A 25,207-nucleotide genomic window follows, 5' to 3' on the forward strand; every position below is an offset into this window, starting at 1 on the left:
CACCAAAACAATTTGCAAAAAATTCTGCCATGTTTTTTTCAACCCTTACCTCAGTATCTGACCCGCAAGCAAGGAGCAGACTATCTATCAATTGAGTTTGGTTTTTATTCCTTGTTAGTTGGAAATAAATATTAATTATTTTTTGAAATAATAATACTAAAAAGTGTTTACCTCATTTTATACCATTGTCATTTAAGCCATTTTGAATTATCTCCAGGTGTTGTATATATTTTGACTGTCTCAGTGTTCTTTCTTTTCCTCTGCTACTTTTTGATCAATTTAAAAGACCTTGTTACCATTTTCTGTAGCTATTTAGAAAGGTACGCATGAGAATCCAAAGACCTAACACCTAAAACAATGTATACTGGATAACTTTTTGTGCGGGATAAAAAGTCTACTTTTCCCACAAACTGAGCAAAAGCTATAATAAAATTCTAAAATGTCAAACTTGTCTTTCTGACATGACGCTGCTAAAACCAGTGACAAGGTCTCCATTATCTGCAATGTCTAGCATGGGACGCTTGGTCATCTTGATGTTATGTCAAGACATACATGCTGCAAGACTAGAGTCTGGTTGCTCAATTTGACACTTGTACATCAGCTTTTCAGAGCACATAGCTTGGGTGTTTTACGTTAATAACTGAGCAGCTTGAATGTCCACTGTGGATCTCGCAAGTGTTCCTGTTGGTCCTATTGTCTCGCACATTTATCAGTTTCCACTAGGCATTCTCTCACCAGCACTCGTGCGTGCATTATACCTAAACAAAAGAAAACCACCAATTCCTATGAAAACAGAACTATTAGAACACAAGTACAAATACATAGAAGCTGCAACCTTGGACAAAACAACTTAAAACAAATGTTAATAAGAGTTCATTCTCGCATTTCCTTGAATGATACATTTGTCACAGATTATTCTGTGTACATGTTTACGAGTAACCTTGCAGTTTTCTAGGACTTGATTTATGCATGTGAACTGTCATGTTCTTGAATAACATTGATGGAATTTTTAATTTTAATGGAAGACTGTTGTTGCATGGAATGTGTCTTTTAATGACTGGTTCTGAAATCTGTTTGTTTAAGCCAATTAATAAATTTGCCGGAAGGAGCTTTTAGTATGTTACAGTGCAACGAACTCAACCGGGGCCACTGAAAAAAACCGACACTTTGAAATGCTCTCCTTAGCTGAGTTTTTTGCACTGTAAAACAACAACATCCATCAGTCAAACAGTGTTTCCTCCTTCAGCTTCATCTCACACCCAAAGTTCTTTTTAGCGAATAATGATCCTGGTGGTTTCTTGTTTGGGAATGACAATATTTGATAATAGTGAGTTTACACCAAAGGAAAGCAGAGATTTCTAATGCATTCTGAAACAAGCTGTTGTAAATTGCCTTCCTGACATCATGTTTGGCCCATAAACAACAAGAGGTTGGTGAAAAAAAACCAGAAAATTGTATGGAAATACAGAAATGATTAATTGTCACATTGGTCTTACTGTGCTAGCCTTTTTCCTCTGCTGTCAAATATACTCACTAATAGCTCACTAAGGACAGATGATGATCAGATGATGTTCATAATATGGAGTTTGTTGTGGTTCTGGTTAACACTCTTTGACATTAATGCCTAAAAAACTATGCGCACATTGTGAGGGCTTTTTTTTTTTACATCCTATGGAAGACCTGCTATAAAGCTGTTCAGATTGTTAAATGCGACTAGACAAATGTTTCCTTGCACAGGCAATAGAATTATTCTCAAATGTGCGTCACCCATGTGAGATGAAAATCGCATGTACGGACACTCTTGCACATCCCACGCTTCATTATGAAAATTAAACTCATTGATTTCCTCATAACTTTTATCTGCTATTTTCAAGCTTTTGCAATGCCTTTGTGAGGGTGGCAACATGTACAATTTTCTATGTGTGCCCCATATAAATGTTACAGTTTTTGAAAAATTTGATAACAAAAAAAATTCACTTGTGTATTATCAAGGGCGTGATCACATGATCAATTTCAGGAAAAAATTAAGGTAATTAAATGATGAGCAACCCACTGCTAACTATTATCTCAGGATTGGCCTTTCAGACATACTATTACTTTAACCTCTTCCTTGAATGTCCGATTACGCTTGAATAACAAAGTTAAGCTTTAAGTTATAATTCCACTGCCTTTTTGGATTTTAATATCCCGTTTCTTTTAATAAGCTAGCTTATTATTTTCTACGATTCTAGTGAAATGCAAGTTACCAAGTTCGCTCGTCCTCACCTTTTTTCAACCGTTCGGCAGCGTTTTTGCTTCCAGCGTACGTTGGGCGAATATCTTTCCCTAATTCCTCAATCACAGCTAAAAGTTCAGAGTATTTTCCTGGTGAATTTTGGCTTGATGATCCCGCGGCTGAAGAACTTGACAGAGGAGAAGGAGTCGCCGAAGAACCGGCTACTGTAAAAAGACGAAAGAGGGAAAGTTAGGTTTGTTCATTAAAAAAAATATATTAGGATAATTAAATACAACTCCACTGAAGTTTTTACCCTGAACGGCTTGCTGTGGTTTGTTTTCCATTTCAGTAATTTTCACGATCAATGTTTAGTCAATGTTCCTTTGTGAATCAATATGGCGCATCATCCGGGGTATTTCAAAACCACAGGGAATGTCGGGACTGTTAGGAAGGGAGAAAATAACTGAGATCGGGTTTTTTTGGATTTTATTTCTGTTTGTTTTTGTTTTTATTTTGTTGTTTCTGTTTTTTTTATTTTTTTTCGTCAAGGGTCTAGCCTACGTAGCTGGCGGGAGTAAAGTTTCTGCGCGCGGAGCTGCCATGATATGAGGGCGTCGTATCGTCGACAACGAGCAGCGAAAGGAAAAACAGGGAGCCTATTATTCTCCGTCTCAGAAGGTACAAAGTCGTTTGGAAATCAGGCTAAGTTCTGAGTGTTCAATAAATCAAACTTTCTGCTTTGACGTTACCTGTGTCACGACCTTCGAGTGAGGTGCACTGCAACACATCGTCACGTGACAACTGGCCGATGGGGTCAGAAACTTGCCTCCCTGAGATTGCCTCAATGGGAGGTGTAAGTAGCTCCAGCATTTGCTGCATGTGAGAAATGGCACCTGAAGGCTGACTTGATTCCAAGGATTGATGTCCTTCAGCTAAATAATCCTTTCCGTTGTTTTCACGCGCAAAACTTGCACTCTTAGTAGACAGCACTACAAATTCACCTCCTCCATTTTGCTCACGAAAACGCGATTGTTGGGGTGTGTTTTGTAGTGCAGAAGTATGCAAGGGCGACGGAGGCTGTTGATCATTGTAGGATCCATAATAAGATGAGCATTTACTTGGTGCAGAAAGCACAATTTGTTTCTGAGGTTCAGGGTAACTTAGTCTTTGAGGTGTGGAGATACTAGGCGTGTCCAACGCGATTAACGTTTGAGAAGTTCTTGCTGTAAGTCTATCGCAAAGTTCATTGATCAGGTACAACGAATTTTTTGTATGTTGCGTATCAACAAGATCTGTTCCGGAGGTTGAGGCGAAATCTAAGTAAACTTCCTCTTTGGTGTTCTCCTCGCTTGTGCTTCCGTTCAAACATTCTTCCAAGGGCACATTTTGGATTTGCTCCAATCTCGTATTATTGCCTGTAAAATTTGATATGGCAAGTCTTCCATCTTGAGACTTAGAGTACATCGCTTGGCTCGCTACACCATCAGAGGCATGGAATCTCAAGTCTTGATCGTTATCGCTAGCCCTGAATGCGGAAACAAGTTTACCCAGGCCTTGAAGATGTACACTACTGGAATGGTCGACATCAAAGACTTCCCCAGACATGTTGTTTAGTTTAACCAAGGCTCAGCTGGCTAGCAAGGCCTGGATGTTCAAGAAATGTAATTTAAGAGTCCAGAATAATGTCAAAAATGGCGGGGATGGAGGGATATTGATGGTGCTAGGCACCTGCGAGCACTCCTACTCAAAGCAGTGGAAAATTGCAAAAACAGGGGTAATATCGAGGTACAAGGTTTCTCTTGGCATGAGTCGGCATTACCTTAAAAAAAAAAAAACAGGGTAACTGAGTTTGGAAGGACGATCGCGACAAAATTAATAAAAGGAGCGGATCCTATAGTAAGGATCTAATCAGCAACAAATTGTAAAACAAATAATGTAAAAAAGAACAAGGCTGATTTCACGGTTAGCGAAGTATAATTTTCCAATATTTTGAAAGGCACGGCCTTTCTTCTTCGAGGTATTTTAGAAACTGACTCTATGTCAAAACTAGCGAGGCACATCTCATCGATAGAGGTCAAACTCTCGAACCCTTGGGTATAAACAGGAGAGGTGAGACATGAGCATTTTTCCTGTCTCTCATCTTCCAATGCCACGTTGCTTTCTCAAATTTCTACTGTTACGTTTTTTGTTTTCGTTTACCACGTTGAAACGTTTGCCATTTTGCTCCGCCGTGCCTATTGGCAAGTTGCATTTTCAAATTTCAAATTGTAACGTTTTTATTTTTGTTACTTTAGCCTTTGTTGTTATGGTATCTTATTGCATTCTCTCCAATACTGGAAAAATCTATTTCCCTGATCGTTAAATCAGTTTTGCTCATTTTTGCATTATCTCTTTCAAAACACCTTAGCCTCCAGTCGTTTACCCTTAGACATTTCACTTTTCTCAGTATAACCGTTTTTGTCTGTGTTAGAATACTTCAACTAAAACAGGTCTATTCAAGTGAAGATACAAACCAACAACTGGCTGCTGTGCGAGGTAGAGACGATCTAGCTTTTGAGACGGTCTGTGAATCAATCTAAAGTGTGCCCATTCAACTGACTACTGATCTACACGTCTAGTCCGATAGCTACTGAACAGCAGTTTCCACTTTGGTACTGCTTGTTATGATGTGTAACCTGTGGATAAAATCCTACAGTGTGACAGCCTGTGAAGCAGTTCTTTCCTCTGGTGCTGTTTAAGTTGTATTAAACATGAAAGTCCTGAGGACAAAATCCTAAATTTTAGTTAATTAATTAAAAAGGCATACTGAAAGATCGATGGACAGATAATAGGGGTGAGGGAGATAACCAATTTTTTTTTTTTTTTTTTTTGGCCCGTTTCGACTTTTCGTCGCCCCTACAATCTGCCCCCGCTCTTCACTGTATACGGTACGAGGTAGTTCTAAAAAGGCTGCGGATGAAATCCTCAAGTGTGACCATTTAAGGGTAAACTCTCGAGAAGTATTTTTACGAACTAACGTGTTCCTTAATTTCTTATCATTTTTTTAATTTAGAATTTTGATAAAGAAGATCATGATGATGTCGGTCACCGTTCGCAGAAAGGTTTCACTGCCTCCTGCGTCAATTGCGTAAACCTTTCGTTGCCAGGTGCGGATAGTCCTGTACCCTGTTTAATTTGTACCAATAATGGCCGGGGGCGATTATTTTCGTTATTCGAAGGAAACAAAGTCTCATACAGTATTTTCCTTGAACGAAGGACGCCTTTTTGTCTGATTAAATATTCTGCTCGCGTGACGTCTGACATGTGTCATCCGCTTAGCAGTGAAGCGTGTGACTATAAAGTCAGGTGATTAGGTGCTCGGACCAGTTGAACTTAAATTCACAATTTATTTTGTTATCTAACAATTACTATCAAGAAGCAAATAACCTTAAGCTGAGTTAAGGGAAAAGATGACAAATTGTAGCTGTGTTGTCATCTGGCAGACAGCTTAAGGGAGCAGACAGCCACTAGTCCGCAGTCCGATGTCATTTGCATGCGCAGACTTATTTTCCAATGTTGTATTGGTATTGAAGGCGTTGATATGTTGAAATAAATCGCTTTTGACCGAAATGTACTCATTTCAGATCATCTACACACCTGGTATGGACCCTTCTTTAAGATCAAGTGGAAAAAACTTTAAAATTTTCGAGAGAGGCTTTGAAATTTTAACCTTCTGACAACACTTTGAGATACTTCCCTTTTGCTGTGATATTCTGTCTCTCTTGGTGATTTCAAAGCGAATACGCTCGACAAGTTAATATTGACTAAAACATCTTTCCCAGAACGAAAGCTAAGCGAGTAAAACATAAAATATGGCAAATTATTTAGCAGAGAAAACACACTTACCAGTTCTTGTGAGGTAACCTCAGGCGAATTTCTCTTTGAATTTTGATGACAACGAATGACAGATGATTGACAGAAGTGGATTTATTTCATTCACACTTGACATGTGTCAATCAATGTAAATTGTTCTGCGATATTCATCAATTCTCCGCGAACTGGCGGTGAATAAAAATAGACAATTCGACATCTTGTGATTCGAAAAAGAAATTAAAACTCGAACACTCGATAGTTAGATTTCACGTTGCGAAGAAAATAACACGAAATGGTCGATAACTTGTTGCCTTGTTCCGTGCCATGCGTTTTATTCTGGTTGATTGGGTTTGCTCAACCGGAATGAAACGCGAATTTAAAAAATTCAATGAGTGCGTTGTTGTCATTAACTAAGCTAATTTTTAAGGCTGGGTAACTTAGGGTACTGCAAGACTCGTGTAGTAAAATCAGTAAACCTATCGTGTATAAACTATATAGTCATCCCTCGTTTTTACGAACTCAATTTAAAATCAAGGACAAAAAATCATGGTCAAAAAAAAAATCATGGAGGCGTCCATAATAGTAAAAGTTCCCTGTCTGTGAAATGGAACGGCTTTCCTTCTCCTCCGAATCAGTCGAAAAACCCGAAACAGTGGGGTCCGGGTGTTTAAACCAGGATGGGATTAATCTAGGACTTAGTTTTAGCTTCAAATAGGTCAGTCCAAGCGATTCAAGTTTTTGCACAGAATTATTGGATTTTTTTTAACCCTTTAACCCCTAATATCAGATAACAAGTTCTCCTATCTTGTCTCCATACTTGTCTTATAAAAGAACTGGAGAGAGGTTTTAAAAAATCAAGAAAATTCACCTTAGGTGATCATATCCTTAATTCTCATGACCTCAGGGGTTGAATAAGCAATGACATTACAAGGAGAAATTTGATGCTGATCACTGTTAGGGCCTAAAGGGTAAACCGATTAGCAGTGGACCGGCGACCAGTACGGAGACGGGATCCCCCGCGGCCGGGAAGGGTCGAAAATTTCACGGGAGTAAGAACCTATCACGACCATCCGTCCCTGGGCCTTTTTTAATCGGCTTAACACGGACGTTAACCAATAATTTTTCCAGTAGGACTGCCCAAGGATACACAGCAAAACCATGTTTTCTCAAACTGGAAGGGGCGTAGCCTGTGACAAGTGTGCAAGTGGGACACAGGGCGAAGCGAAAAATCGGCGAGTTCGATTTTTTTCTTTACCCCACTTGGGAGCCTGTTCACAGGCTAGAGGGAACGCGGAATGAGTCAAACGACGATAAACCAAAGAGAGCTCACGAAACTATGGAAACAGTCGCAGATCCTTCAAACGGTTCGCATTCGAGCTGTTGCAAAAAGTACCAACTGGCAAGATTAACGGCGGTAGAAAATGAGAGCACGTGTATGAAGGCCCTTTGAAGTGTAGGCTTCCCTCTTTTGAATTATGGGGAAAATGTGGTTAAATGCCACGATTTGTTTTAAGCTTTTGCCTTTATTATCTTTCGAAAAAGCCTTAATAGGTTCATAATACGGGGTCACAACAACCTTTAAGAATTTTTTAACATGATTTTAGGATGCTTATAAAGAAAAAGGAAGCGAGGGATATTGAGGAATTTTCGAGAATTTGAGAAAAGCTCAGATTTTTCTATTGTGATTAGAAATTGAAATTTGAGGCTAATGAATAATAAAATGGGAACCAAAACAGTTTGTAGACAAAATGAAGTGCTAGTCTCGCGTGGTGCCAGACTCGCAGGCGGTATATACAATAGTTTTATCTTCCTCTCTTTCTTTCCTTAATCACATCCTATTTCAAATTCATCAGCCAGATTTCACCCAAATTGTCTGTGAATCTAAGTCGTGGGTACATAATTAGAACAGACGAGAGTTATCCTCGGAGAACCAAGAGAACTGGAGCTCTTGTTAAATTTCGCTGACACCGATTTTTGCGCGTTTTGATCTCGCCCCGCGTAAGCCATGCAGTTGGTTCTCCGAGAATAAAAGGGAGCTTTAGCAACGACGACGGCGATGGCAACGAAAACGTCAAAAAGGCAATAGGCTTAATAATCAAAACAACAACTCTGCACGTGCATTACAGTTTCTGGTACATTTCACGACTAGGGTCCCGATGGAACGTTTTATGGAGGACGTAAACACAAGACGAATTTTTCTTTCTATTTCTAAACTTGGGTGCAGTGTCCAAGAATTCAACTCCAAGAAATTTTACCTACATTTGACATTTAAAGCGAGCTGGAATAATCGCGACGACGTTTGAAACCTGAACGCGAATTTATTTTAATAGTGATGTTTTCGCTGCCGTCGTCGTTGCTAAAGCTCTCTAATGTCCGATTACCTTAAGGGCGCTTTTAGGAACGAGCCAATACAACTGTTTGAAGCTATATATTTTACTACATCCCAGATCTGAAGTAACTAACGCAACTAAATTCAACCAAAAAAACTCAGTTAAATTGAATGGCTTATGATACAAACATTTACAGAACGCCTGACGCGAAAAATGTACACTTGTCCATGGTCGTACTAATTCGACTACGAGAAACGTATTTACACCCTACTGTTACAACAGAATCGAAAACTGATAAAAATGCTGTTTGAAGCTATATATTACAATATAGAACCGACATTTTCTGGTTTATTTTCCTTTCTTTCCTTTTGGTTTCGGGCTTTTCGGCGGACCGGCAGCATCAGCAGCGATTCCCATTTTCTTGGCAATTTCGTCATCTTTGGCTTTTATCTGTTGGTCCACACTGGTTTTGAGCTGAAATAACAGCAAAGTATAAAGGTAAACTCCCTGTTTTAACTCAAGAAAACGCAGAGTTTATCCCCGCTGTGCTTAACTTTAACTAAGAGATGACAACACCTGTCTCATTGTCTGCTTTTCTTGGCGTGGCGTTGCCAACACTGCGTCTACTTTCTAACATCGTGGCAAACATTTTCAAGCGCCTCAGTTTTTCAGCGTTGTACAGTAGACTCCCGATAACTCGAACCTTCAAGGGAAATTGAAAAAGGTTCGAGTTGTCGGGAGTTCGAGTTATCGAGGGTAAAATTATATAGAAAATGACCTGAAAGGAAAGGAAAATTGGTTCGAGTTAGCGCGAGGTTCGAGTTAGCGAGGGTTCGAGTTATCGGGAGTCGACTGTATTTCGATGAATTTTTTCTATAATCAGAAGACGCCACAAAACAGCGGAATGATATTTTACGTGACAAAGGAAATGTTACTCCGTTGAAAAATAGCAGTGAACCAAAGCCTACAAAAGTGACTGCCCTTCCCGTCTTCCCTTAGGAAGGCCTGATACTATACTCCACTAAGGTTACTTTTTATGTTACATGCCTTGGTAATTCGAAGCTGCAGTCTTGGCAATTCAAATGAAAAATTAAGACCACCCCTCTCCCCTCTCCCCCCTCCCCCCCTTCAATTTTAATGATGGAAAAATGGCGCGTTTTGCTTTGTGCACGAATTCATCATGGATTTTGGTGGGAGGGGACTGAGGGGGAGGGGTTATTAATTTCTTTTTGTTGTTGTTGTTGTTGTTGTTGTTCTGTCCAAGATTGTAGCGCGAAATTGATCCAAAATTAATTTCCCTAGATTTGCTTCATACAAGTACCTTAATTTCGAAAAAACAGAACATTAAATTAATTTTGAGTAGCCCACTTTAATGTTCTTGTGTTACTTTTCATTGTTTTGTTGTATTCCCTTTAGGTCTGTTTTGTTACGTTTTGCTTTTCTGGCAAAATTTAGTTCCGTTAATGTTTTTTTTTCTGTCATATTTACGCTTTCTCCGCAATAAACCATATTAAAAGAATCTACTGTTTCAATGGTAATTCTGTATTTTCCGGCCATTCTTTCCCATTTTTCGATACCGTTTTTACTTCCCTTGGGTGTCTGAGTTATTGGGAGTCAACTTTACACCATTTAACCGGTTTTATATACCTGTTGAACTTGTTCCGAAAGCGCCGAATTGATGATTGCTTTCAGCTCCTTTACAGCTGGGGTATCTGAAAACAACAGGAAAAGATTATCTAAATTAAGTAAATCTTCTGACCTGTTTTTTTTTTTTTTTTGGTTGTTGTTGTTATTGTTTGTTTGTTGAAAAAACAACGTTTCCTTTTCAATGTTGATCTTGCTCTACTGAAATTTCAGTGACTCTGATTACTGTGCTCAGAATTTCAGTGAAATCTGTTTTGAGGTGACTGGTAGATTGTTGACACCGCGGTGTTGGGTGCGTGAATGTGCTTAGAGTGTAGGAGCCTGACCGAGCCAGGCCTTTGGTAAAGTTGGAAACAACTTATTGGTATCATTAGAGGAAATCCTGTTACAATCAATACCTTCCTCTTCAGCAACTGCTTCTTCCTCGGTTTTGTCAGCTTCATCAGTAACCTTTCCAAACAATAAAACAAGCTAAAATAAACGGATTTTGCAGTGACTAGTTCACAAAGTAGCACTTCAATATGTGTCTAGCTTCAATGGGAATTTAGAAATGTTGGCTTTTGTGGAGAGAGAGAATCTATAGAAAGCTCTCAGTGCAAGGATAAGAACCAAACACAAACACTACCTACATATGATGTGTACCCAAGATTCAGGTGTAAGGGGGAGAGGAGGGAATATGAGAAAACAGGGGTATGAAATGGGAGGAAAAGGGGTGGGAACTGGGGGAGGGGGACTCCCCTATGTAGGTATGTGTGGCCAAAGGGTATATATTGTATTAAGTCTTTGTGAAAATGCATGCAAATCAGTTTGTGACGTAGATTCAGGAATAGACCCATGCCCGTTACTAGCTCGGTCATGGGACAGATGATGGCTAGATTTCGTAACTTTTACAGCCTATAAAAAGTCAAGATTTGGTTATAAATAGGCGCTAAATAGCGCAATATGTTTCGAACAGGTGTAAAGATTTATTTAAGAGAAAAAAACATTTTGGGGTTAGGTGCACTTTAAAAACGTCACGCTAAAGGTAAAGAAAAGTCTAAGGCAATACTGAAGGACAAAAATCCTTTGGAAGAATCTCTATTGATTTATTAAACTTGAATCAAAGTTCATGTTAATCCAGGATTAGCTTAATTGGGCTTTGAACAACTGGGCCCTGGTCTGAAAATGGGATGAATATTCAAGGCCAGGTCTGAGAAAGGGGACCAGACAATTACATATTTTGGTCTGAAATAGAAGAATGGAGCTGCACACCCCTGCCAAAAATTGTGCTGAGTACTCCCGCCAGGGCTGAAAACTGTGAAAGTAGGGTGTGGGAAATGGAAAAGGAGGAAGTGGAATTTGGGAGAGAAGGGGATAGGAACTGGAATGATGAGGGTGGGAACCAGGAATCATGATGTACAGACCCCAATGCCCCCCCCCTCCCCCCTTCCTATTGCTCACGTTCAAGGGATCACCAATGACAAGCGAAGGTTATAGCTTACAGAAATTTCACTGGCACTGTAGCTTCTCACCTGTTCAGACTCTCCTGTGCCATCCAATTCACCTTCACCAACTACAGCAAAACAGACACAAATCAGTTTTAGTTCAATGCCTATCTCTGATCACCCCACAACACTTTTATTTACTGGGTTTCTTTTTACCTTCGGAAGGTTCTGGAGTCTGTGGCAATCCAATATACTCAAAACTGAGATCTAGACGCACCTGCCAAGAGTCAAGAACAATGAAAATATAAATTATTAAATTGATGTTAAGTAGTGCACACACAATTGAAGGGGTGCGTGGAATAAAACCGTAAGTGACTTTAGATCTAAGGTCAAATTCTCCTTTTGTTTCACAAGCGAATACAATGAAATTTGAAAAGAGAATCTAGCTATTTATCAGAAGTCACTTAGGGCTTTTTTCCAGGCACCCCTTCAATTGTTACTTACGGAGGTTACTTAAGAGGTAATCGTTGCTGCTGAGGGAAAACGAGAAGAATTTTAAAACACGCATCAAGCGGTCAACCTCTATTAAGCAGTCAGTTGAAAAAGTCCCAAAATTACTTACGGATACCTTAATTACTGTAATTTTGACCTCTGTAAATGGTCACCCCTGTTAAGTGGTCGCAGTCACCCTTTACTAGGTCCCAGTGAGCTGTTCCTATTGCTTTGACCTGTTTTAAATGGTCACTTTATAAAAGGAAAGCAGAAACGGAAAACCTGTATTCCCTGAGGGCAACAGTTCAACTGTATTTATACTTTATTTTTGATACTGACTCAAAAGGGAAGTTTTTGTGTCATTTAGCCCAATGGGACATTAATTTTTTGTGGCCTTCATTTCCATCTCCCTGACACTTATACCCCTTAGTAAACTCCCTCTCCTCCCCTCCCCTCCCTTGTGACAACACAACCACCCTAACACATACCTTTGGAGTAAATGCATACTTGTACATCTTAAAGTGTCTAAAGTATCTGTAAGATGACAAAGTAGATACTTTATTTATAGGAAAGGTTATTTGTTGACTTTCAACGAAGAAGTGAAAAAAATATAATAAATTAACATGATCAGTACTTACGTATTAACGGCATAACTGGTTAATTTTTTAACTTGATCCACAGAGAAAAGTGCAACACTGTAAGGAGGCCTCTGCAAAAAATTAAATGAACAGAGAATGGATACTTAATAATTAATTATTAATAATTACTCACTTAATTAAAACTGATCACTTCAAAATAACAGAACTTCAATGAATAAAGGAAATTACAAATAATTTCACAAAAAATAAAAATTTAAAGCTAAGTTGACTATAATAAATAAATCAACTTCGTTTAACGAGGGCGACACTTAACAGTCTGTTACGACTGACAAACCTTTGGCCCTCAGATTCCAGATCAAATTGGAATTTGGAAATGTTAGTTTTTGAGGAGAGGGGAAAACCAGGGCCCAGTTGCTCGAAGCATGGTTAGCGCTAACCCGGGTTAAATATCATAACAACCTATAGGTTTTAATACCTTTTAACCAATGGTTAGCGCTAACCATGCTTCAAGCAACCCAGCCCAGAGACGTACTAAGCATAAGAATAGCCAGTTGTGATTTGAACAAGCTGCAATCTCTGAGATTAACTACAGTCGACTCCCAATAACTCGAACCTTCAAGGGAAATTGAAAAACGTTCGAGTTGTCGGGGGTTCGAGTTATCGAGGGTAAAATAATATAGAGAACGACCTGAAAGGAAAGGAAAATTGGTTCGAGTTAGCGCGAGGTTCGAGATAGCGAGGGTTCGAGTTATCGGGGTCGACTGTATAATATTGAAGTTGTTACTGGTCCCATTAACAGACCTTCACAGAGTGACAGAGAAGTAGCTCCTTGAAGTATTCAAACACTGGCTCAACATTACCATAAGGAGTATCTGTTGACGTAAAATGATTGAATTAGTAAAAGATATGCCACTTTGAAAACTACCACCCCTTCTAACTTGAGGAAATTATGCCATATAAAGTTTGTTCACAAATTTGTTGATGTGATCGGCTGTTTTCATACTCGAGGATGCATTATCCGTCTGAATGAACTTGGGCAAATATTTCAGGATCTGAAATTAACTTTTTTAGGCAGGCGCCAACTGGCGACTGAATATTTTTTTTCAGTCGCCATATGGAAAATGTGGTCGCCAAAAAGTGTCAATAACATTTTTCCTTTGCAGCGAAACACAAACCAAACTTTTTGGTTGCTAATTTTTCTTTTAAGAATCAGAACAAAGAGAACGTGTTTGGGGCCGCAATGGTGATTTTTCTGCTAACGAATAAGATTAAATACAAACACGCTGATCGTAGCTGTGAAACGTTGTGGTAGATTCATAACAACAGGAAAATCGCTTTTTATACTTCAAAATCAGCAGAAAGGTAAAAAGTAAGTGACCAATTGGTGGGCGGCTTTAAATTTTATTTCAATCGATAATTGGCTGAAAATCAAAGTTTTTGTTTGTATAATGATCGTGGCACGAAATAGTCAATTGCCCGCTGGCGACCAGTTGTGAAATTCTGGTCGCCAGTGCAAAATATTTAGTCGCATTGGCGACCAGGAAAGTGCAATTTCGAACCCTGTATTTGTTGTTCGTCTGGTTAATCGTCTCTAGTATAAAGACGGGCACAAGAAGCATTATGCATCTAGACAAACTATCTTCCGTTACTCGTCTTGGACAACCCACAACTAAAAATAATTCATTGAGACAGTTAATGCGTCTTGTGCCAGTCTTTATACTAGAGACAAATAACCAGATGAACAACAAATGTTTGCCCAAGTTCATTCAGACAGATAATGCGTTCTCAACAGCCATTGCTATTAAGTCATACAGAGAATCCTGACTGTCCAAGGTTTGACAGCTCTGACAGGGCAGTCTGATCCAATTTGTTACAGCAATTGGATTTGAAAATGACATTTCAAACATTTATATGTGGGTACCCACCTACAGACATTTCATGGATTGACTTGACAATAGAGAACCAAGCTGACATCTGTTCACTTGTAAATCCATTATCTTTAGCAAATGTGAGATGAGTTAAGAAAGGGGGACAGACTAGAAAGGATTCCAGTAAGGAAAAATGAATGATGCTTACAGGAGATCTTCACCAAAAATTAAGAATATTCCAGCTATCCATGAGGTCACTGAAAAGATCCTACAGGATTGTGCAGTTCCAGAAAAAATCCATACCCACCCCTTGGAGGGTCATTGGAAATTTCTAAGGGGAGGGGGGTCTTAAAAGTCAAAATTTTAGAAGCAAAGTATGAAGCTAAACTGGAATTTCCTGGGGGGAAAGGGGGTGCAAAACAAAAAACCTTCCATGGGTGGAGTATGGATATTTTCTGGAACTGCACAATTTCTACAATCATCTGGAAGGACCTTGTAGGATACTTACACAGGTTTTGAAGGATCTCACAGTGATGCTTGAAGGATCTGATCCTGTAGCAATATTATTACTGCATAGGATCCTTCAAGAGTCCTGTAAGTCTCACAAGGATCCTATGGAATTATTTTAATTCAGGATCCTGAGAAGGGGGTGGGGGAAATGTTGAAGGTTTGAATTGATTGGCCTATTAGATTGGCCAATCGGTCAGTATAAAATGCAGACTGCAGATTGCAGACTGCAGACTGGGTATAAAATGCAGACTGCAGACTGCAGACTGGGTATAAAATGCAGACTGATATCAAAACCGTCTCTTCGTCAAATACAGGGTACATTTTCAATTTCAACTTACCCTAGTGTCACGCAATCACATTTCCGAGATCGTCTCCCACGAAACTGACCTTATTTTTGACCCATTTCTCAACAGTTTGTTTTCTTTATCTCGATCTGGTAGCTTTCATTTCCTGAGGCCCTTTCCTTACAAAGAAGACTCGAGCTTAATCGCTCTGCATTAATTCGAAAACAATTACGCCCATGACGGTTTTCATAATTATTATAATGAGGGAAACAGACTTGATTTCCGAGGGGGCAATTTGACATCGACAGATATTAACTAGTTTCTTTGAATATTAACGAAGTTTGTCAAAGACAAGTTATATACCTTCAGTATTCTAGCAATAAATGAACACATATTTTATTCAAAAAACATTATTTTACTGCCACCCTGACTGCCACTTACCGATGTCATTTTTATGTTGACGCAAAGCGGCGAAAAAGTCAACCACGAGCGAAGTAGGGTCATGTGTCCGCGTTATTGATTACATCATGCTTTGGGGTTGTTTATTTCAAGGTTGGCGCTTTTCAAAAAGAATATAATAATGTCAATTTCATGGGAAATGACCTCGAAAGACGATTGTATGACACAACCATAAGTTAAGTTGAAAAAATTCAAAATGTATCCTGTATTTGACGAAGAGGCGGCTTTGGTCTCAGTCTGCATTTTATACCTAGTCTGCATTTTGTACCCAGTCTGCAGTCTGCAGTCTGCAATCTGCAATCTGCATTTTATACTGACCGATTGGCCAATTACTCTATCAAAACAGTTGATAAAACAAAATATTTGTACATTATCTAAAGATATCCTGTAGGCTGTCCATGAGCTAAGTTAACAACTATGCAAGTTAATTTAATTATTTAATTTTAAAACTATTAAGTTAAAATGTTTCACAAAAGGATATTGTAAAGTATAAAAGTAAAGATCCACTAATATGCCCTGTCTGGAATCTTCTTTCCAATCATCAAGGTGGAGAATGTCTGCCAAAAGGCTGTAAATGAAAATGAAAAAAAAAAACATTTGCTATAAAAATTTAAATATAAACTTTAAAAGCCTGATCTAGCTAAAAAGTAGCAAAAGGAAGGATAATTACTGCAAAAACAAAACACCTGCAACATTCAAACTTCTATATTATGCAAATATGCCAACAACAACAACAATTTATGATAAGAGAAGACACTTACAATACACTTACAATACAGTCAACTCCATTTATAGCGGACACCCTCGGGACCGCGAGTTAGTGTCCTTAATAGCGAGAATCCGTAATAGCGGGAATTTATTTCAATCAAATGTCTGTAATTTATTTTTGCCGGGGATTAAGCTGCTGTTCGTATTATCGGGGTGTCCGTAATAGCGAGGTGTCCGCAAGGCGAGAGTTGACTATATATAATTATATTATACTTTACCATTGAGTATCCTCTGGTGTTTCACTTCTCTGGATTTCAACTACATTGTCAAGAGTCAAGTCTGACCTGGAGGAAAGAAAAAAGTAGGCTAAAAAGCTGAAATCAGTGAAAATTTCAGAAAAATATTGCAGTTTACTAAAAGGTCTGGCTTACCAAACTAAGACTCTCGGTTTGAACTTGTTTCCCTAGAGAACACACAAAAATGAAAGAAATGAGTAAAATATTAATCAACTTAATTACTGCTGTATAAAAAAATACGATTAACGAGTTTACCTCGTCTTGGGAAGGCATTATTTTGTTTTTGTTTTCTTGTCTTTCAAGCCGCCATATTTCGTTTCCAAGCTACTAACACTGAGCCTGCGATACTTTTGGAAGACTGCACGGCGCGGCCGCTAAGTCCAGGAGTAGAATAACAGGTTACCCTCTTTGTAAAACCACTTATATTGTCCTCAGCTACAGTTAATGGTAGAAGAGCCTTCAGTCGAACCTATTTATTACGGACACCAAGGGGACAGGGATAAGTGTCCGCATTATAGAGGTGTCCGTTTTAGAGAGGTAGGTTTTATATGGATTTCGGTCTTTCAGGGACCAAGTGAACTGTCCGTAATAGAGAGGTGTCCGTATTATAGAGGTATCCGTAAGGAGAGGTTCCACTGTATTTTAGTTATACTTTACTTGGGCGTGGCGTACCATGTGTTAGCAACTAGGGGAATGGCGTACCACTTGTGAGCGACTAGGGGTGCACCAAGTCGCCAAGCAAGTAAAGTACGTTTAGGCCATGCAAGTAAAGTGCTAAGTAAAGTTCACCGGGACAATCAAGTAAACTAAGCCAAGTAAGTAAAGTAAGGTTAAGCAAGTAGAGTATGCCGGCCAAGCAAGTAAGGTGCACCAAGCAAAAAGAATTGCTAACCCCCAAACGTGAAAAATCAGACCCCAGAACGTAAGAATTAGTAACCCCAAAACGTAAGAAAAATAACCCCCACACGAAAGAATTCCTAACCCCCAAACGTAAGAAAACTAACCCCCAAACATAAGAATTCCTATCCCTCAAACGTAGGAAAACTAACCCCCAAACGTAAGAATTCCTAACCCCCCAACATAAAAAAACTAACCCCCAAAAGTAAGAATTCCTAACCCCAAACGTAAGAAAACTAAACCCCAAATGTAAGAATTCCTATCCCCCAAACGTAAGAAAACTAACCCCAAAACGTAAGAATTACTAACCCCCAAACCTAAGTAAACTAACCACAAAACGTAAGAATTACTAACCCCCAAACGTAAGAAAAGTAACCCCAAAACGTAAGAATTTCTAACAACCAAAGAAAAGAATTACTAACCCCCAAACGTAAGAATTACTAACCTCCAAAAGTAATAACTCCTAACCCCCAAACGTAAGAATTCCTAACCCCGTAACGTAAGAAATCTAACCCCCAAACGTAAGAAATCCTAATCTTTACTCGTAAGAAAACTAACCCCAAACGTAAAAATTACTCACCCCAAACGTATGAAAACTAACCCCAAAACGTAAAAAAACTAACCCCCAAATGTAAGAATTCCTAACCCCCAAAAGTAAGAAAACTAACCCCCAAACCTAAGATTTACAGACCCCCAAACGTATAAATTACTACTCCCAAACGTAAGAAAACTAACCCCCAATCGTGAGAATTCCTAACCCTTAAACGTAAGAAAACTAACCCCCAAATGTAAGAATTCCTAACCCTCTAACCTGAGAAAACTAACCCGTAAATGTAAGAATTACTAACCCCCAAACGTAAGAAAACTAACCCTCAACCGTAAGAATTCCTAACCGCTAAACGTAAGAAATCTAACTCCTAAAACGTAAGAATTAAAAGCCCTAAAACATAAGAAAACTAACCCCCAACCTTAAAATTTTAAACCCCCAAACGTAAGAAATCTAACCCCCAAACGTAAGAAATCCTAACCCCGAAACGTAAGAAAACTAACCCCCAAACGTAATAAATCTAACCCCCAAACGTAAGAATTCTTAAACCCCAAACGTAAGAAAACTAACCCGAAAACATAACAATTCCTAATCTTCAAACGTAAGAAATCTAACCTGCAAACGTAAGAATTCTTAGCCCCTAAACGTTAGAAAACTAACCCCCAAACGTAAGTATTCCTAACCCGAAACGTAGGAAATCTACCCCCAAAAGCAAGAATTCCTAATCCCCGAACGTAAGAATTTCTAACTCCTAAAAATAAGAAAACTAACCCCCAAACGTTAGAATTCCTAAACCCTAAACGTATGAAATCTAACCTCTAAAAGTAAGAATTCCTAACTTGCAAACGTAAGAATTCTAACCCCAAAACTTATAAATTACTAACCCGCAAACGTAACAAAACAAACCCCAAAATGTTAGAATTCCTAACCCTCAAATATAAGAAATCTAACACCCAAACGTAAGAATTACTCACACCAAACCGTAAGAAAACTAACCCACAAACTTGAAAATTACTAACCCCTAAACGTAAGAAAACTAACCCCCAACAGTAAGAAATCTAACCCCCAAACGTAAGAAGTACTAACCCCGAAAGGTAAGAAAACTAACCCCTAAACGAAAGAATTCCTAGCCCCTAAACGTAAGAAAACTAACCCCCAAAGATAAAAAATCCAACCCCCAAACGTAAGAAAACTAACCTCCAAACGTAAGAATTCTTAACCCCAAACATAAGAAATCTTACTCCCAATTGTAAAAATTTCTAACCCCCAAAAGTAAGAAAACTAACCCCCAAACGTAAGAATTTCCAAACGTAGGAAATCGAACCCCCAAACATAGGAATTCCAAACCACCAAACGTAAAAATTTCTTATCCCCAAACGCAAAAAATCTAACCCTCGAAGGTAAGAATCCCTAACCCCCAAACGTAAGAAATCTAACCCCTAAACGTACGAATTACTAACCCCCAAACGTAAGAATTCCTAACCTTTACTCGTTGAAAACTAACCTCCAAACGTAAGAATTACTAACCCCAAAACATAAGAAAACTAATCCCCAAACGTAAAACTTTTTAACCCCCAAAATTAATAAAAATAACTTCCAAACGTAAGAATTTTTAACCCTCAAACGTAAGAATTACTAACCCCCCAACGCAAAAAAATTAACCCCTAAAAGTAAGAACTCCTTATCCCCAAACGTAAGAAAACTAACCCTCAAACGTAAGAATTCCTAACCCCCAAACGTAAGAATTCATAACCCCTAAATGTAAGAAAACTAACCCCTAAACGTAAGAATAAATAACCCCCAAACCTAAGAAATGTAACCTCTAAACGTAAAAAATTACTAACCACCAAACATAAGAAAAATAACCTCCAAACGTAACAATTCCTAACCCCCAAAGGTAAGAATTAATATCCCCTAAATGTAAGAAAACTAACCCCCAAACGTAAGAATTACTAACCCCCAAATGTAAGAAAATGATCCGCTAGCGTACGAATTCCTAACCCCCAAACGTAAGAATTACTAACCCCCAAAGGTTAAAAAAAGTAACCCCCAAACGTAAGAATTCCTAACCACTAAACGTAAGAATTACTAACCCCCAAACGTAGGAAAACAAACCCACAAACGTAAGAATTACTAACCTCCAAAAGTAAAAACTCCTAATCCCACAACGTAAGAATTCTCAACTCCGAAACGTAACAAATATAACCTTTAAACGTAAGAATTACTAACCCCCAAACGTAAGAATTCCTAACCTTTACTCGTAAGAAAACTAACCCTAAACGTAAAAATTACTCACCCCAAACCTATGAAAACTAACCCCCAAATGTAAAAATTCCTAATCCGCAAACTTAAGAAAACTAACGCCCAAACGTAAGAATTTCTAACCCCCAAACGTAAGAAAACTAACCCCCAAACCTAAGATTTACAGACCCCAAACGTAAGAATTACTACTCCCAAACGTAAGAAAACTAACCCCCAAACGTAAGAATTCCTAACCCTCAAACGTAAGAAAACTAACCCCCAAATGTAAGAATTCCTAACCCCCAAACGTAAGAAAACTAACCCCCAAACGTAAGAATTCCTGACCCTCAAACGTAAGAAAACTAACCCCCAAATGTAAGAATTCCTAACTCCCAAACGTAAGAAAACTAACCCCCAAACGTAAGAATTCCTAACCCCCAAACGTAAGAAATCTAACTCCTAAAACGTAAGAATTAAAACCCCTAAAACATAAGAAAACTAAACCCCAACCTTAAATTTTTTAACCCCCAAACGTAGGAAATCTAACCCCCAAACGTAAGAAAAGTAACCTCCAAACGAAAAAAATGTAACCCCCAAAGGTAAGAAATCTAACCCCCAGAGATTAAAATTCCTAACCCCGAAACGTAAGAAAACTAACCCCCAAACGTAAGAATTCCTAAACCCCAAACGTAAGAAAACTAAGCCGAAAACGTAACAATTCCTAATCTTCAAACGTAAGAAATCTAACCCGCAAACGTAAGAATTCTTAACCCCTAAACGTTAAAAAACTAACCCCTAAACGTAAGAATTCTTAACTACAAACGTAGGAAATCTACCCCCAAAAGTAAGAATTCCTCACCTCCAAACGTAAGAATTCCTAACTCCGATACGTAAGGAAACTAACCCCCAAACGTTCGAATTCCTAAACCCTAAACGTATGCAATCTAACCTCTAAAAGTAAGAATTCCTAACCCCCAAAGGTACAAAATACCCAAACGTAAGAATTACGAACCTCTAACCGTAAGAAAACTAACCTCTAAAGGTAAGATTTCCTAACCCCAAAACGTAAGAAAACTAACTCCCAAACCTAAGAATTACTAACCCCAAACGTATGAACTCCTAACATCCAAACAAATGAAAACTAACCCCCAAACGTAAAATCTACTGTCCCCCAAACGTAAGAAAAGTAACCCTAAAACGTAAGAATTCCTAACCCCCAAACGTAAGAAATCTAAGCCCCAAACGTAAGAATTACTAACCCCCAAACGTAAGAAATCTAACTCCAAAACGTAAGATTTCCTAACCTTCAAACGTAAAGAAAAAAAACCCCAAACGTAACAATTCCTAACCCCCAAAGGTAAGAAATCTAACCCTCAAACCTAGGAAAACTTACTCCAAAACGTAAGAATTCCTAACCCACAAATGTAAGAATTCTTAACCCTCAAACGTAATAATTACTAACCCATAAACGTAAGAAAACTTACCCCCAAACGTGAAAATTCCTAAGAAAACATAAGAAAACTAACCTTCAAACGTAAAAATTACTAACCCCAAACGTAACAAAAATAACCCCCAAGCGTAAGAATTCCTAACCCCCAAACGTAAGAAATCTAACCACCAAACGTTAGAATTACTAACCCCCAAACGTAAGAAAACTAACCCCCAAACGTAAGAATTCTTAACCCCCAAATGAACGAAACCTAACCCCCAGATGTAAAAATTCTTAACCCCTAAAAGTAACAAAACTAACCCCCACACGTATGAATTCCCAGCCCCCAAACATATAAAAACTAAGCCCCAAACGTAAGAATTATTAACCCCCAAACGTAAAAAAACTAACACCCAAACGTAAAAATTCCTAAACCCCAAACGTAAGAAAACTAACCCCCAAACGTAATAGCTACTATGCCCCAAACATAAGAAAACTAACCCTAAAACGTAAGAATTCCTAACCCCCAAACGTAAGAAATCTAAGCCCCAAACGTAACAATTACTAACACCCAAACGTAAGAAATCTAGCCCCCAAACGTCAGAATTACTAACCCCTAAACGTAAGAAATCTAACCCCTAATCATAAGAATTCCTAACCATCAAACGTAAGAATTCCTAACCCCCAAACGTAACAAATCTAACCCCCAAACGTAAGAATCACTTACTCCCAAGCGTAAGAAAACTAATCCCCAAACGTAAGAATTCCTAACCCCCAAACGTAACAAATCTACCCCCAAACGTAAGAATCACTTGCTCCCAAGCGTAAGAAAACTAACCCCCAAACGTAATAGCTACTATGCCCCAAACATAAGAAAACTAACCCTAAAACGTAAGAATTCCTAACCCCCAAACGTAAGAATTAATAACACCCAAACGTAAGAAATCTAGCCCCCAAACGTAAGAATTACTAACCCCTAAACGTAAGAAATCTAACCCCTAATCATAAGAATTCCTAACCATCAAACGTAAGAATTCCTAACCCCCAAACGTAACAAATCTAACCCCCAAACGTAAGAATCACTTACTCCCAAGCGTAAGAAAACTAATCCCCAAACTTAAGAATTCCAAACCCCCAAACGTAAGAAAACTAACCCCAAACGTAAGCATTACTAACCCTTCAACGTAAGAAAACTATCCCCAAACGTAAGAATTCCTAACCCCCAAACGTAAGAATTTCTAACCCCAAAACGTAATAACCTTCAAACGTAAAAAATTACTAACCCCCAAACGTAAGAAATCTAACTCCCAAGCGTAAGAATTCCTAACCCCCAAAACGTAAGAAAACTAACCCCCAAACGTAATAGCTATTATCCCCCAAACGTAAGAAAACTAACCCCCAAACCTAAGAATTACTACCCCCTAAAAGTAACAAAACTAACCCCCAAACGTATGAATTCCTAACCCCCAAACACATGAAAACTAAACCCCAAACGTAAGAAAACTAACCCCCGAACGAAAGAAATCTAACTCTTAAACGTAAGAATTACTAACCCCCAAACGTAAGAATCCCGAACCTCCAAACGTAAGAATTGCTAACCCCCAAACGTAAGAAATGTAACCCTTAAATGTAAGAAATTTAAACCCCAAACGTAAGAATTCTTAACCCCCAAACGTAAGAAAGCTAGCCCCCAAACGTAAGAATTACTAACCCCTAAACGTAAGAAATCTAACCCCTAATCATAAAAATTCCTAACCATCAAACGTAAGATCATAAGAATTGTTAACCCCCAAACGTAAGAATCACTTACTCCCAAGCGTAAGAAAAGTAATCCCCAAACTTAAGAATTCCTAACCCCCAAACGTAAAAAAACTAACCCCTATACGTAAGAATTCCTAAACCCCAAACGTAAAAAATCTAACCCCCAAACGTGAAAAAAACAAACCTCCAAACGTAAGAATTCCTAACCCCCAAACGTAAGAAATCTAACCCCGAAACATAGGAATTCCTAGATCCCAAAGGTAAGAAATCTAACCCCCAAACGTAAGAATTACTAGCCACGAAACGTAAGAAAACTAACCCCCAAACATAGGAATTTCTAACCCCCATACGTAAGTCTTCCTAACCCCAAAACGTAAAAAAACTAACCCTTAAACATAATAATTTCTAACCTTAAAACGTAAGAAAACTAACCCCAAACGTAAAAAATCCAACCCCCAAACGTAACAAAACTAACCCCCAAATGTAAGAATTACTAACCCCAAAACGTTAGAAAACTAACCCCCAAACGTAAGAATTGCTAGCCCCCAAACGTGAAAAATCTAACCCCTAAACGTAAGAATTACTAACACCCAAACGCTAGCATTTCTAACTTTGAAACGGAAGAAAACTAACCCCCAAACGTAAGAAATCTAACCCCTAAACGTTAAAATTACTAAGCCCCAAACGTAATAATTCTTAACCCCAAAACGTAAGAATAACTAACCCCCAAACGTAAGAAAACTAACCCCCAAACGTAAGAATTACTAACCCCAAAAGTAAGAGAACTAACCCTTAAACGCAATAAATGTATCCCCTAAACGTAAGAATTACTAAACCTCAAACGTAAGAAAACTAACCCCCAAACGTAAGAATTCTTAACCCCCAAACGTACGAAATACACAACGTAAGAATTACGAACCTCTAACCGTAAGAAAACTAACCTCTAAAGGTAAGAATTCTTAACCCCCAAATGAAAGAAAACTAACCCCCAAATGTAAGAATTCCTAGCCCCCAAACCTAAGAATTACTAACCCCCAAACCTAAGAATTCCTAACCCCTAAAGGTAACAAAACTAACCCCCAAACATTTGAAAACTAACCCCCAAACGTAAGAATTATTAACCCCCAAACGTAAGAAAACTAACCCCCAAACGTAAGAATTACTAGCCCCAAAACGTAAGAATTACTAACCCCCGAACGTAAGAAAACTAACCCTTAAACCTAAGAATTCCTAACTCCCAAACGTAAGAAAACTAACCCCGAAACGTAATAGCTATTATCCCCCAAACGTAAGAAAACTAACCCTAAAACGTAAGAATTCCTAACCCCCAAATGTAAGAAATGTAAGCCCCAAACGTAAGAATTGCTAACCCCCAAACGTAAGAAATCTAACTCCAAAACGTAAGAATTTCTAACCTTCAAACGTAAGAAAACTAACCCTTAAACGTAAAAAATCCTAACCCCCAAATGTAAGAAAACTAACCCCCAAAACGTAAGAATTCCTAACCCCAAAACGTAAGAAATCTAACCCTCAAACCTAAAAAAAGTAATTCCAAGACACGAGAATTCCTAACCCCCAAACGTAAGAATTCTAAAACCCTCAAACGTAATAATTACTAACCCCCAAACGTAAGAAAACTTACCCCCAAACG

At 38.5% G+C, this 25,207-nt stretch overlaps 2 protein-coding genes across 2 annotated transcripts; both read right to left on the reverse strand.

Moving 5' to 3' along the window:
* Window positions 1-87: 87 nt before the first annotated feature.
* Window positions 88-6,145, reverse strand: LOC146461403 (uncharacterized). The gene is made up of 4 exons (XM_085086795.1): window positions 6,101-6,145; window positions 2,965-3,859; window positions 2,266-2,439; window positions 88-758 (listed from the first exon to the last, which is right to left on the reverse strand). Exons 2-4 carry the CDS (start codon window positions 3,818-3,820, stop codon window positions 691-693), a joined length of 1,098 nt encoding a protein of 365 aa, XP_084942921.1. The 5' UTR covers window positions 3,821-3,859; window positions 6,101-6,145; the 3' UTR covers window positions 88-690.
* Window positions 6,146-8,484: 2,339 nt separating this feature from the next.
* On the reverse strand, window positions 8,485-17,024 carry LOC146461404 (cilia- and flagella-associated protein 119-like). Its single transcript, XM_085086857.1, has 13 exons — window positions 16,937-17,024; window positions 16,817-16,848; window positions 16,664-16,729; window positions 16,157-16,245; window positions 14,482-14,562; window positions 13,358-13,428; window positions 12,596-12,666; window positions 12,446-12,491; window positions 11,682-11,742; window positions 11,553-11,593; window positions 10,440-10,491; window positions 10,045-10,109; window positions 8,485-8,871 (listed from the first exon to the last, which is right to left on the reverse strand). The coding sequence occupies exons 1-13, from the start codon at window positions 16,952-16,954 to the stop codon at window positions 8,746-8,748; spliced, it is 819 nt and encodes a 272-aa protein (XP_084942983.1). The 5' UTR covers window positions 16,955-17,024; the 3' UTR covers window positions 8,485-8,745.
* Window positions 17,025-25,207: the final 8,183 nt, after the last annotated feature.

Source organism: Pavona decussata, unplaced genomic scaffold (assembly GCF_977016875.1).
Source record: "Pavona decussata unplaced genomic scaffold, jaPavDecu1.1 SCAFFOLD_198, whole genome shotgun sequence".
NCBI lineage: Eukaryota > Metazoa > Cnidaria > Anthozoa > Scleractinia > Agariciidae > Pavona > Pavona decussata.

Excerpts from the sequence above, each read along its gene's own strand:
- LOC146461403 (XM_085086795.1), bottom strand. The coding sequence starts at position 3,820 with ATGTCTGGGGAAGTCTTTGATGTCGACCATTCCAGTAGTGTACATCTT. Across the intron at positions 2,440-2,964 it reads ACTCGAAGGTCGTGACACAG|TAGCCGGTTCTTCGGCGACT; the intron begins GTAACGTCAAAG and ends GTCTTTTTACAG. Across the intron at positions 759-2,265 it reads TGCCGAACGGTTGAAAAAAG|GTATAATGCACGCACGAGTG; the intron begins GTGAGGACGAGC and ends TCTTTTGTTTAG.
- LOC146461404 (XM_085086857.1), bottom strand. Across the intron at positions 16,246-16,663 it reads ACACCAGAGGATACTCAATG|CCTTTTGGCAGACATTCTCC; the intron begins GTAAAGTATAAT and ends TTTCATTTACAG. Across the intron at positions 13,429-14,481 it reads AATCCATGAAATGTCTGTAG|ATACTCCTTATGGTAATGTT; the intron begins GTGGGTACCCAC and ends TTACGTCAACAG.